The sequence below is a fragment of the Pecten maximus genome, chromosome 12 (genome assembly GCF_902652985.1).
Source record: "Pecten maximus chromosome 12, xPecMax1.1, whole genome shotgun sequence".
Classification (NCBI taxonomy): Eukaryota; Metazoa; Mollusca; class Bivalvia; order Pectinida; family Pectinidae; genus Pecten; species Pecten maximus.
The window spans coordinates 15828075-15842856 of NC_047026.1; the positions used below are offsets into that span (position 1 = coordinate 15828075).

At 37.8% G+C, this 14782-nt stretch overlaps 1 protein-coding gene across 2 annotated transcripts; it reads right to left on the bottom strand.

Annotated features, from left to right (window-relative positions):
• Positions 1 to 2033: 2033 nt before the first annotated feature.
• Positions 2034 to 13821, bottom strand: LOC117339886. Of its 2 annotated transcripts, none has more exons than XM_033901598.1 (4): positions 13579 to 13821; positions 4825 to 5021; positions 3877 to 4050; positions 2034 to 3014 (listed from the first exon to the last, which is right to left on the bottom strand). In XM_033901598.1, the coding sequence occupies exons 2-4, from the start codon at positions 4895 to 4897 to the stop codon at positions 2749 to 2751; spliced, it is 513 nt and encodes a 170-aa protein (XP_033757489.1). In that variant the 5' UTR covers positions 4898 to 5021; positions 13579 to 13821; the 3' UTR covers positions 2034 to 2748. The 2 variants fall into 2 exon arrangements, with proteins under 2 accessions (XP_033757489.1, XP_033757490.1); XM_033901599.1 differs by lacking the exon at positions 13579 to 13821 and adding an exon at positions 13191 to 13531.
• Positions 13822 to 14782: the final 961 nt, after the last annotated feature.

Below are 14782 nucleotides of genomic sequence, written 5' to 3' on the forward strand. Positions count from 1 at the left end.
TCTGTACTTTCTCAGAAATAGCGATAACAAACTTCAATGGTCAAAATCCAAGATGGCTGCCTGTCGGCCATCTTGTTTTCCGATTGGTCCCAAAATGCAATATGCATAATTAGGCACCAAGGGGAACCTACATATGAAATTTGAGAAAGATCCCTTCTGTACTTTCTCAGAAATAGCGATAACAAACTTCAATGGTCAAAATCAAAGATGGCTGCCTGTCGGCCATCTTGTTTTCTGATTGGTCCCAAAATGCAATATGCATAATAAGACACCAAGGGGAACCTACATATGAAATTTGAGAAAGATCCCTTCTGTACTTTCTCAGAAATAGCGATAACAAACTTCAATGGTCAAAATCAAAGATGGCTGCCTGTCGGCCATCTTGTTTTCTGATTTGTCTCAAAATGCAATATGCATAACTAGGCACCAAGGGGAACCTACATATGAAATTTGAGAAGCTCCCTTCTGTACTTTTTCAGAAATAGCGATAACAAACTTCAATGGTCAAAATCAAAGATGGCTGCCTGTCGGCCATCTTGTTTTTCGATCGGTCCCAACATGCAATATGCATAACTAGGCACCAAGGGGAACCTACATATGAAATTTGAGAAAGATCCCTTCAGTACTTTCTCAGAAATAGCGATAACAAACTTCAATGGTCAAAATCCAAGATGGCTGCCTGTCGGCCATCTTGTTTTCCGATCGGTCCCAAAATGCAATATGCATAACTAGGCACCAAGAGGAACCTACATATGAAATTTGAGAAAGATCCCTTCAGTACTTTCTCAGAAATAGCGATAACAAACTTCAATGGTCAAAATCCAAGATGGCTGCCTGTCGGCCATCTTGTTTTTCGATCGGTCCCAACATGCAATATGCATAACTAGGCACCAAGGGGAACCTACATATGAAATTTGAGAAAGATCCCTTCAGTACTTTCTCAGAAATAGCGATAACAAACTTCAATGGTCAAAATCCAAGATGGCTGCCTGTCGGCCATCTTGTTTTCCGATCGGTCCCAAAATGCAATATGCATAACTAGGCACCAAGGGGAACCTACATATGAAATTTGAGAAAGATCCCTTCAGTACTTTCTCAGAAATAGCGATAACAAACTTCAATGGTCAAAATCCAAGATGGCTGCCTGTCGGCCATGTTGTTTTTCGATCGGTCCCAAAATGCAATATGCATAACTAGGCACCAAGAGGAACCTACATATGAAATTTGAGAAAGATCCCTTCAGTACTTTCTCAGAAATAGCGATAACAAACTTCAATGGTCAAAATCCAAGATGGCTGCCTGTCGGCCATCTTGTTTTCCGATCGGTCCCAAAATGCAATATGCATAACTAGGCACCAAGGGGAACCTACATATGAAATTTGAGAAAGATCCCTTCAGTACTTTCTCAGAAATAGTGATAACAAACTTCAATTGTCAAAATCCAAGATGGCTGCCTGTCGGCCATGTTGTTTTCTGATCGGTCCCAAAATGCAATATGCATAACTAGGCACCAAGGGGAACCTACATATGAAGTTTGAGAAAGATCTCTTCAGTACTTTCTGAGGATTAGCGATAACAAGAATTGTTTACGGACGGACGGACGGACGGACGGAGGGACGGACGGACGGAGGGACGGACGGACGGACGGACGGACGGACGACGGACCACGGACGCAGGGCGATTTGAATAGCCCACCATCTGATGATGGTGGGCTAAAAATCTAGCAGATAGTTGAAACACGATCGGCAGACTGTTTCAACAAGAACTATTTACAAAACGGGCACTATAAAGCCAATGTGATCACTGTTTTGTCTATTTCATGAAAAACAATGCAGCATTGTTTCTATATATCTAGAAAATAGGAGTTACCTGCAACACCTGCTAATGATATCGCAATGGCTGAATGACTGATAATGTATCAATGCAAGTGACATACGACGGACTATATTGATCAATGCTAACGTAAGTCAAACATCTGCTGTACTGAATTACGAGATTGGATGTCTCTTACTGTAAATACATCTGTATGTTTGTTTGTTTGTTTGTTTGTTTGTTTGTTGTTTTTTTTTGCGGTCTCAAAATTTAGCGCAAAGCCGAATCTAAACAGATCAGCGAAGTACTGAATTACCGCATCCAAATTACTTGCCTTCAGAAACAAGAAACGTACACAATTGCAACTGACACAGTGACAATTTAGCAGAATGCGTTCAGTGCTAAAATAATATCACCGCAAAAATATATACTTTTACAGTATTCTGGCTAATAGCTTATAGATTGAATATATCTTTGCTGCATAATATCATGCATAACATGTTTGTCCTGTAGTATAATGTATCAGACAAATCTACATTTTATGGTGGAGTGACTCCATTGTAACCATTGTTATACACAGGTTTTTTTGTGGTACGTCACGAGTACTGAAGGTATTGCAAGTTTATGGTGTGTCCTTGGTTGCCTTGGTCAATATATACTGAAACAAGTGTCTATAACACAGCCATTCGTCCGTAATAGGACACTGCACAACATAGGCAAGAATTACACGTGATTTGTCAAAGCTTATACGTCGCATACGTTTTCCTTCTGACAAAGTTTATCACGATGAGATAATTTGTTTTAATTATCTTATATGAAAACCCAAATCAACTACACATTTTGAAAACAAAACGTTTGATTTTTAAATTCCAATTCTTCACCAGAATGTCTCGAAAATCACCACAGAACATTTGTGTTTCCGTTGCCATGCCTCCATCAGCTGACGCCGGATAATTTCCGTCTCGCCAATATAGTTACAAGCACCAATGAGACAAGCGTTTGCACGTGCAGTGTGCTTAGTCCGGACGCTCCATTACATCCGTCAGAGTTGCAGCTGAGGATACATCCCTTCATCCTCTTGTCATCGTATTGAATCTCCCGCATCCACCCACAGTGGCTCTGTCGTCCGATCTCTGTCTCCGAATTAGTGCCGCCATTATCTACTACACAGTCCCGTACCACTAGCGAGAATCCCGTAGAATCTGAAGATGACAAAGTGTTCAATAAAAATCACATGATTGGGAATCTTCACTTGCAACATGTTTATGGAGATACACGGACAACCAGTAGTGTAAAGAGAAATAATGCAATATAGAAATACAGAGAGAAAAAATGCTTCTTGCAAAAATGGTTATAAATAATGATAATGGGTTGTCCATTTCGGACACGAAGGTGAATGTAGTTTGACGAGAAACCCGGTAAAGATTAGAGCACAAAGACGCAAATTAGTGGATAAGAAAAGAATTCCATGTGATATGTTCTCCATATGTTTTAATGAGAGCATCAGATTAATATTCTTCCCTTCGGACAGGCAAACATGCTCTCAACATTACAGCTCCTTTGATCAGGGTTTGGACGAAATCTTTGGCTAGTGGTTGTTCTTCGAGAATGGGAAATGTTACTATGGAGTTGTTTAGTGATGTGTATCATTGCAGCTTCAGAGTTCATAAAGAACATGGCAACCTGGGGTTCATTTGTAGCTTCAGAGTTCATAACGAACATGAAAACCAATGATCCATTTGTAGTTTTAAAGTTGATAAAGAACATGACAACCCAGCATTCATTTGTTGTTTCAGAGTTCATAAAGAACATGGCAGACAGGATTCATAAATACTTTTAGAATTTTTTTTTCAGTTGGAGATCTTGCTAAAATAGACCAAATATTTTAAGTAGGAAACTTTAAAAGGCTACTGATACTTAAAATATCATCATACCAAATAACTCTTTAGTCTCTGTCAACTATGGGCTTGTATGGATACGTAGAAAAGCTTACGACTGGTATCATATTTTCATGTTCAATCGTTCGATTTGCTAAAGTTTAAAGTGTTGAAACTGTTGTCTTACCGTCATTAGCGATCATTTTGATACACTCGGTGGCGGGAAAGAGACCGTGGCGCCCACTACGACTAGCCCAACAGTCGGAGATATAGTATTTATCATCTGTGTTGTTAAAGGAATCCTCGCACGCGGAGTTTCCCTTGTTGACGGAAGTGCACTGAAAGCATCCAATGGCATCAGCTGTAACAAAAGCAAACAACCAATCAATGAAAAATGTATTCAGAAACATGTCGAGGACGACTTCATTAAATTATTCATAAATCTTTCGGTACAGACAACTCCAGTCGGGAAGAATATTTGCAATATGTAGGAGCTTAGTTGAGGACATTGACCGCATTGCTATATGTGATTTGTCTTCGATGATGTTTGCCAGTTTGCAGCAATAATACCTTAAATAGACTAGAATCTTTAGCTTAGAACAAAGAGATGTCTATATGAAAAAGTACGTGTCAATGGAAATTGTGATATTATTATCACAATTTCCATTGACACGTACTGTTGGTAAGCTGGAAAGAAATATAAAATATAGAAAGGAATCGGTGGAATCAAAATGAGGCTCAACGCAAGAACCTTTTGATTCAAATAATGGGGTAAGTTTTGGATTCTGTAAACGTACATTCTTATTTTAGCACTTTGCGCGCTAAAAGTATTCCACTAGATTAGGATTGCACTTTCTATACACTGGTTCTATGTAAACCTAGTTTTTGCACGTGAATTAATTAATGCACTAATCTGTTAAAATTCGGAAATACGCTAAAATTTGAGTGTGCCAAATAAAGTACGTTTGCAGTATAATGTTTCTAAACCGGCGCCACCATCACGATGACAATACAATGTCAGTATATATTATGTATCCTGTAGCAGACAGATGCTGTTGAGAAATATCCAAAATAATATACAAATTACTACCTATAGAGGACTACTAATAAACCGTTTGGAGTCTGCTATACATACCTTCTTTAGCCAAACACAGCAGGATATAGATGACCAGGCCGACCATGGTGTGAACTTCCGCCTTAGGCCACATGTTGATCACGTGGTCAGGATAGGGAGGTCAGGGGTCAGCGCGACATCGAGGCATCATATGTTAAAATTTCAACATTGATTGATCAACTAAATCACGTGTCTTTGGTCATCTTAAATATTTTCACCTGAAACGAAACGAAAATGAACATTTAATTGGGATAAGCAATTAAAAAGATGTTTTGAAAGGAAATTGATATTGCAGTCTAAATGATAAGAGAACCTACAAACTATGCAAAGCAGTATCAATCATTAAATGTCTCGAACAACAGGGGGTTATTGTGCTATACATCCCTCAACATGTGACTGTTAAACCTCTGGAACGTCTTCTAAAGAGCCGACTTTTTACTAGATCTAGTGGATATATGTAAGGGAAACAAGCATGCTGGGTATTGCTAAAGCAATACATGCCCCCTTCCGGCCCCCGCTAGAAATACTAACAGTGACCTTGACCTTGAACCAAAAACCCTGAAACTCCAACTTGATCTGTAGCTACTCATACTGAAGTTACATACCAACTTTTACGAACACACCTAGGTTGAAGCATGGCTGAGAAATGTGCGGAAAACAGAGTGGACGGACAGGGAGGAATACTATTGGACCATACTTATGGTCACGCCAAGAAGCTTTTTAAACTACATTTTGTACTAAAACGAGAGCTTTTGAAGAACTGGACCCGGTTTCGTCAACGTTCCAAAACTTAAACTTTCCATAGGAAAAACATTATTGGATTTCAGATAGATATTAGTAATTTTACAAAATTTATTAAAAACTCTGTTATGCTTCCCTGTGGGAAATTTTACGTGAAGGAATATTGATGAAAGTTGGTGCTTTAAAAGCCTAGTGTATATTACAGTTGTGTCAGTACGTAGAATCAGGTGAGCAGCTTCACGCTGTTGGTTACCGACTTATTGATTCTCTTCCTTCCCCGGAGGGTATCCGTACCGTGCCGATGTAACTCGTTGGAATGTAACATATTCATGAATGTTTCACAAACTCTACTTACAGAACATGTATGAATTATGTATGGGCTCCTTGTTTTTAGATGAAATAGTTTGATAGTAGTATAAATACAGCGGTTTCCATCGAGATCCATCACAATATGGCGCTTATTACGGGTAATACTGAATGACATGACATATTGTACGCAAATAAAGGGGAGACAAAAATGAATTGTTGTCCCAACTGTTGTGGTTAAAATCTACGAAAAACAAAAGCGAAAGCAAAAACAAACAGCGCCATTCTATGAACTGTCACTTGGTATACGCTTACTTAGACTTAGCAGTATTCAATTTCAATTTGTTTATTAACCTTGAGCTTCACGGCTCATCAGGCATGATGTCATATGATGTCATATCAACGTACAGCTATCACCATAGTGATGAAGACGAATGGTTCCTAGATAGTGAAAAAAAAACCCAATAGCACTTCGACGATAATATAAAACATGTATACCGCCTATATGGGAAAAAATCAAAGGGGAGTATGGCTTTTTTGGTTTGGACAGGTTGTTATATTACTTTTGAGATGCATATATCTAGGAGTGAAAGTTATGTTGCTTCTTTTTTGTAATTACGTAAAGCACCAAGGACAGACATAGGTTAAAACAATATCATGCTTCTAACAAAAAAACGCATAACCTATATAAACAAAGATATAGATTTGCAAGGAGACTCATGAAATTGTACAAGGAGAATAAGACCAAGAACTCAGGAAGAGTGAACGTCTTCTGATTCATCACCGACACCTGTCATACAAAATCTAGGTTTAATCCGGGTAAAGGCACATCTCAAATGAGAGTTAGGGTGGTGCCAACAGAACCACTGGGCATATCGATAAGCAAATGAATAACGTCTGATTTCAGATCGCATAACGAAATAGAACATTTCCAAATGTGATCATGACGTCGACAACAATATTTCCCATTTGTCTTCGTAAACCATAGAAAGCAAAGAAAGTACATGGAGAATGGACCAAGTGTTCTGAAAGTGTCTTCGTCTTTATCGACGACCACCGCGGAGGTGTTTTACAGTCCACGTCTTCAATGTAGAGGGTTAACTTATGACAGAATGGCTTCGCATAAGGAAATGAAATAGTTTCTTGTGAAATTTGGCGTTAATAACTGCTGCTGTTTGATATTGACTCACTGGCAACATGTAAACTCCGTTGATAGGGAAACTATCATACACAAGGAAGAAACACAAAATCAGAGTTTGAAAATGAAAATCGTCATGATAACGGTGACCTGGAGGTAAGGTGTTCGTTCTACAAGTTAAAGCAAGCGACTGATTAGAAATGTGTCCGTCTAGTGTCCTGGGGGTCAAGTACAAATAACACTAAAAACATGGGCGTTATATTCGGAAATATGGTCTCTGTTACTTAGGTAAGAGTATAAGGTCACCTTAATATCCCAGGCGGGTGTAGATTTCCGTCAAGCAATGTGGTAGGTCGTCCGCTTAGAAAACGAGAGGTTGCTAGTTCGAGTTCCGTCTGCTTAGGAATCCTCTCAGTTATAGAGATTAGGACTCTCCCATTTAGAAATTAGGACTCCTCTCCCAATCAGATATTAGGAGTCCTCCACCAATAAGATATTAGGATTCCTCCCCCAATCAGATATTAGGATTACTCCCCCAATCAGATATTAGGATTGCTCCCCCAATCAGATATTAGGAGTCCTCCACCAATTAGATATTAGGATTCCTCCCCAATCAGATATTAGGATTCCTCCTCCAATCAGATATTAGGACTCCTCCTCAATCAGATATTAGGATTCCTCCACCAATTAGATATTAGGATTCCTCCCCAATCAGATATTAGGATTGCTCCCCCAATCAGATATTAGGACTCCTACCCCAATCAGATATTAGGACTCCTCCCCAATCAGATATTAGGATTCCTCCCCCAATCAGATATTAGGACTCCTCCTCCAATCAGATATTACGATTCCTCCCCCAATCAGATATTAGGACTCCTGTCCCAATTAGATATAATGACTCCTCCCCAAATTAGATATTTTGATTCCTTCCCCAATCAGATATTATGACTACTCCCCGATTACAGGTAAGGACTCCTCTCAGGTAGAGATTATGACTTCTTCCCCAATTAGATATGAGGACTCCTTTTAGAGATTTGGATCATTGCAAGCTCTGGAAGGACCTGGACATGGATTGTCATTCCCTTTCACCATGCTGGAAGGGCTTCTGTTCAGAGTGTAAGACTGTTGTTATTCCCATCCCTAAGTTATATAAAATCATGTTTCATATGTAAATATTGAATTGTATCAATTGTAAACGCCCCTCGGGAGAAATAATTCTACACTCTATTAAAACTGAATGCACCAGGTCAGTTTTGACGTTTCAGACATTTATTTATAAACGCTGTTTTTGGGTGTTTTTTTTACATCAGTTTATTGAGCGGAGACGATAACCAGATGTTTGTATCTTCTCTCCATCAGAGTGTTACTGGGGATTTCCGATAAGGATTAATTGCTATATCTGACAGTATAAACACGTGACGTCTGGACATCGGATTCTTTCGCCGTTTGATGTTTCATTTCTAACTTTCACATCATGATATTTCTGCCAAATACAGAATATGAAGGATTTCATATAAAGGCCTATGAACGCTCAGACAGTGTAAACAGCCATAACATGCCAGTAATGCAGCGTGGTCACCATACGATTGTTACAATTATCCTTAATGGAAGCAACGTCATCGTTAGAATTGAACGATTATACCCATATCTAAATTGAAAACCTGCCAAAACTCAACTTATAATGTTTATATCAATTCAAAAATTATCTATACAGCTCTAGCTATCTCTAGTTTGTTATCCGCTGATATTTGATATTCCTGGAACAGCTTTACGTCATCTAAATGCTTGCTTCTTAAGGATGATCTCGCCTAATACGAGACGGAAAAAGAAGAGTCAAAATGACGCCGATCTGTTGGCGTCAATAACCTTTGCTTTGAATACAATTTGAAATGAAAACATCAGATAAAAATCTCTTACGCTTACGTGTACCAGGACATGATCGCACGGTTCGAGACTCAGCTATCCGACTGTCACCAAGGCTTCTGTTTAATTTGGTGTCGCTGCTGTCGTTGCAATCTATTGATTAATTGCTCATCAATAATTAACGTGGAAGCTAACAAGGCTGCCTAGTAATAGGACATGGTTTACGATGCGTAGTTAATGCAGAATTTGTTCTGATAGGCATATACCGAGGTAATGTCGTACTGTTTCGTAGTAAGTGCAATAACTGGTATTTAAACTAGGAGGAAGGGCGCCTCCCCGTCTGATGTTCATACGGAGGAACTCTTCTTAAAAATATACCGATCATACATGTACAATGCAGCATAAAATTCCCTTTCTCCTTTGACGAACCGCAAAGTGCCGTTTAGCTTAACTACGCTTTAGAATGAAATACAAATAGATTAATTTTATGAAAAAATCGATTGATACACTTTCATTGTCAATTTGAAAAATCAAAATCACCTCACATAATCGAGGAGTATTGAAATTGAATTCAATTGCTTCAGAAATAATACATATTTCCAAATTATACGAGATTAAGCTGACACTACACTGGACCCATTGGCTGCTGTTGCCCATAGGGATTCTACAGACTTTTATAACTCAACCACCCTCAAACTGTTGCCACTAATTTTATACATTTTTTCTGACAAGGCGATTCACTTGGCGTGGTTTTATCGATCAGAATGTCCGCCAGGATCTTTATGTATCGCCAGTTTTACTTTTATAGCTCAAGACAGTTATCAAACTACTGACAAAATGGCAGGATAGTTAAAACAACAAGACAAGGTCATATATCATCCACCAAGGTCATACTTTTAGTTCAATGTTTTGTTTTAAACACAGATCAAACATTGAAGACAACGAAACACAGACGCAGTATCCGCCATAGATATTTCCATACATGTACGCTGGTAATTATTGCCCGTGTTCTCATTATGGAAAGGTCCCGCTCCGTATTACAATCAATAAAACGAGATAGATATTCTCCGAGTTTAGAGTGCCCTAACTATAGCATATTTGACACTGCTGACAACAGAGCAAACATTTTCGAATATTGCTACAGGACTCTTATAGACAGGCATATGGAATATGTGATGGTATACTTCAGTAGTGTAAGTTGATATTACGTGGAAATCGATTTGAACAAATATAATAAGTACGTCTGAATGACTGGGCTCATGGACATAGCCATACTTCCAATTCTGCCATTAATAGCTACATTTAGTATTTCTGTGATTTGTATTCGACAAGTTTATAGGTGCTTCGGTATCAATATTGTTTGCATCATTTATTTACACTTCGATAAAATGCAATTTTGTATTTAATGGGTTTTCAGAAATCGAAACGTTTTGAATATCAATACCATGGTCATAATTTATTGACTGATACAGTTGTTTTACACCGACTGTTTGTTCACATCTAAGTACGTATACTAAACAACAATGGAACGTTTAGAACGACTGGCCAAGAACAATGAGTCATGAACTTGGTAAAGGTGCAATCGTTTATTCGAGCTCTAATTTACCGTCTATTTTGGGGAGCACCTTTGACAGCTACACGGAAGGAAGCAACATTCGTGTATTTGGAATACATGCTAGCAGATAACATCCTGTCGTTATTAACGATCTGGCTGACCACCGGAGAGCAAAGGGTCATCTGTGATCGTCCGACAAAGGTGGCGGGAATATTGGAAGATGTGCGGACAAATTGATGTATGCTGATTAGAGGACGGTTCTTGTTAGTCAGGCGATAGTCTGGCCAGCTAAGACACGCCATTTTGATATTTACTCGGGAAACGCATAATCAAGTCGACAAATACATGATTAAGATTATGTATAATACTGCCGAGAAATCCAGTAAGCCGGATATTTTTCTATGAATTATACATAAATTGTGGGAAATGCGAGAAGACAATTATGATATTGAAATATTCAATTTAAGCTTATCCAGTGTAGCCATGAGGAAATTGTCTCTGTCAATCAATATTCAGTGGTATGTATATGGTCCGGACACCGCTGTCCAAACTACTGACCATCACAATAACAACTCCTACTGACCGGAGGACATCGTCATCAATCATCTCATCTAGTCAATCCAACCAACCCAAAAGTCACACCGAGGCTTGAACGAGGCTGTTTGCAAACACTTTTCTCAGTGTCAGAAATCAGCCACTCCTTCAAACCACATCGTATAGAGAACAGAAAGTTCGCCAAGGTCATGTTTTGCACTACCGCCATCATCATCACCACCACCACCACCATCACCACCAACAGAATTCTACAGAGCACGTAAAAACGTACATGCACGTGTCTATTTCATAGGTCTGTTATTTCTGATGGAGTGAAAGACTTATCTGTTCACTCCAATTACTCAAAACGCCTAAATACCTCACTCCAGACTCTGTATGCACGACTACTATAAAACAAAGAGTCCCCGTGGGCCTGTATCGTCCATTAAATGGCACATACTATTTAACCCTTAATAAAGGACCATGGTTGTTTTTATAAAGTATAACGTATTGCTCTTTCAATGTCGACACTCATCCGCGATAATATCATCTTTCCTAACATTAGAATTTGGTTTAAATCCTATTATAACAATGAATTCAATGATTTAACCAAATCAGGATATGGACATTTGAGCTGTAACATATCGTTATCGTGATCTATAGATTAGTAAACATGTTAAATAAATTCTACGCAGTATGACTCAGCATCTGTACCACAACTATACTCATATCATAACATATCTAAATCGTTTGAAAAACAAAACTTAGTAGAATAACCTGTGATCATTTTAAAACATACTGTGAAAAAGAGAATAGCAAAGAATGAATTTAATTTATATTGAAACAATTAGAAAACATTTATAGAGACGTATTTTTATCAAATTGTTGTCTTGGATGAAAGCGTAGCCAGAGCCATTTTACCAGTTACCAGGAGGAAATCAATATAGTCGGCCAGGTGATCCCGTGAAACCCCGCAGTCTTGACGCGACCCACTGCGCCAACAGAATTCCAAAACAGAAAATCCCGTATAGGAGCATTCAGAATAGGATACTATACTAGTATATTATTCAGAATAGGCCACTTTAAGAATATAGGGTTGTAGCTATTGCTGATAGGAACCCAATACGTCAGCGAAGGTGTACCATGTCAACTTTGATATTAGGAAAACAATCATAGTCCATTTTATATTGGTCGGAGTTCAGTAATTTCTCACTAAGATTGACATGTAAGGGGTAAATAATATCAACATGTACATATTCAAAGTGACAACTAAGATTGACATGTACATGTTCAAAGTGGCAACTATGATATGTACATAATCAAAGAGCAACTAAGATTGCCATGTACATGTTCAAAGTGACAAATAAGATTAACATGTACATATTCTAAGTGGCAACTAATATTGACAATCACATATTCAAAGTGGCAACTAATATTGACAATCACATATTCAAAATGGCAACTAAGATTGACAATCACATATTCAAAGTGGAAACAGTTACACATATAGGAAACAGAAAAGTAGTATGTATATGGTATCAGTAGACATTGCTCCCAATAAAAAAAACAAGCATGTTTACCATGCTGATATATAATAATAGTACTGTTATAAACATGTGAATAAAATGATACACATGGACGTAGTATCATTCATTAGAGAGATATAAAGGTACATGTCTGTGAAGAAAGATAAAAGATTAACATTTTACACACGGTGAAAAGAAGAAAACATTTTAACATACTATAAAATGAAAGACAAGCATTCGTATGATTTGTAAGAGAAATATTTATATGATTTGAAAGATAGACTTCTGTGTTAAATGAAGGAAAACATTTACGTGGAATGAAAGAAAAAAATTGTATTTGTATGAAATGAAAGAAGCATTTGTATGAAATGAAAGCATTTATATGATTTGAAAGATAAATATTTGTATGCATTAAGAAAAATACAGTTACATAAACACAATTACATGAATTCAAAGATAAATATTTGTATGATTTTGAAGATAGAAATAAAATATACATATACATGTTTATGAATAGAATAGATAGCATTCTAGAAGATAGATTGACTTCTACATACACATTTGGACCAAAACGTCATGAGCATGTCTTCATTGCGAGATATCACTAACTCATCAGTCAAAGTCTAGTCCAAGTGTCCTTAACTACACAAAGAAATCCTTGATGATAGTACAATATGGTTAATTAAAACCTTTCTTCCTGTTTCCCCTAGTGTAGCATACTCACAGAACATGGCAATGACATTACTACTTCCGGTTGGCACCAAATGAGCGATCCCACTCCTGCATGGTATGATAACGCATTAATCCCTAAGCAATGACAATCTTTACAGGTATAAATGTAGCTGTATGATGCTTCTGTGGCAAGAGATCAGAATCACTTGTCATTGGCCAAAGTCAATATTCACACACAAATTCTGTCGTAGAAGGCCATATTTATGTAGTACGTATCCGTACCTGGTGATCCGATATTAATCTAGTCTAACGATTTAAATAATTTACACGTGCTGTTGTGGATAATGTCGGGTTGATACGGATGGTAGATTTATCACCGAACAGTGTGTGTCTCACAACTACCATTCTCATCATGACACCAACATACCAGCTATACTTACACATAAATATGCAGTTCCCTCATTGATATGCCGCAGCCCGGTGTCGCCCTGCTGTCAGCCTATCGATCCACGCAACACTATAAACAGCTACACGGAAGTCCCCAAGTCCTACAAAATATTCCACTGGAACATCAAAATAACGAACCTCCAATCTCCCCGACTAGGTGTAATCAGGAGCAGCCATTTTGTCTAGAGCGTATCTTTGTGATGAATTGTTTACGGTAGCATGCTTGGGTCGGATATTTTCATCGTACACGCTTGCGCGAACTTTGTTTCCATGGTAACACTATGAAATAATTTAGTTCAGCATCTGTACCTAAGCTGGCGTGCAAGTGTGTACGCGTAGTGGATGTTGTTGCTGTGAATTCAAACCTTGGTTATACTCTTCAACTTCTCTGCGAGTTGTACATTATATAACTATCATTTCAGGACTTGGTACAAACGTTTGCCATAATATCCTTGTGTTTTGCAGAAATCTATATTGTGGTTATATGTGTCATCTCGTCACTGATTAAGTATTTGTTCTCACGTCACTTATGTACTGTATATATCTACATTGTTCGTTACCAGCAAAAGCTACAAGATATGTAGCATTTACAACTTTTACATGTATTTACAAATATTATGCTTATAACATTGTAGTATTGATTTTTTGTTGCCAGCTCGTTCTCGTGTAAGCATGATATACACTCAAACTCCGATGTTTCGAAGTTCAAGGGACTAACAGAAAAACTTCGAAACAGCGGGATTTCGAATTATTCATGGTTGACAATAGATCGATGTTTTCTTGATATATGTATATATATGATTTGAATGTATATTTGTTGTTATATGTTTTGTTTTGCTGTTTGTATCTTGGTGAAGGGGCCCAAGAATCTTCATTCGCCGTCGTATATATGCGGAGTTCATTACAACATTTATACTGTGGGGCTATAGCTGCGGCAAACATAAGTATAAAATCAGAGTTATAAGCAAAAGCGCTAAAGCAGAAGGAATAATCAGACAAAAACCTGGATTATGTATATAAATCCGGAGAATCTGTACAAATTTACACAAATACAATCATGTCAATACCACTATATATGTGTGTGAAAGCGCCAGAAACTTTTCAATTTAAACACACAAATTAGATATTAAGCATAAAACATAATTCAGCTGTCACATGTTCATAGTACAAAGGATTATAAATCATATCACAGTAATT

Bases quoted from the DNA above. Each gene is read 5' to 3' on its own strand.
- LOC117339886 (XM_033901598.1), bottom strand. From the start codon at position 4,897: ATGTGGCCTAAGGCGGAAGTTCACACCATGGTCGGCCTGGTCATCTAT. The intron at 4,051-4,824 runs GTATGTATAGCA...CTTTTGTTACAG, and splicing joins GCTGTGTTTGGCTAAAGAAG to CTGATGCCATTGGATGCTTT. The intron at 3,015-3,876 runs GTAAGACAACAG...TGTCATCTTCAG, and splicing joins CAAAATGATCGCTAATGACG to ATTCTACGGGATTCTCGCTA.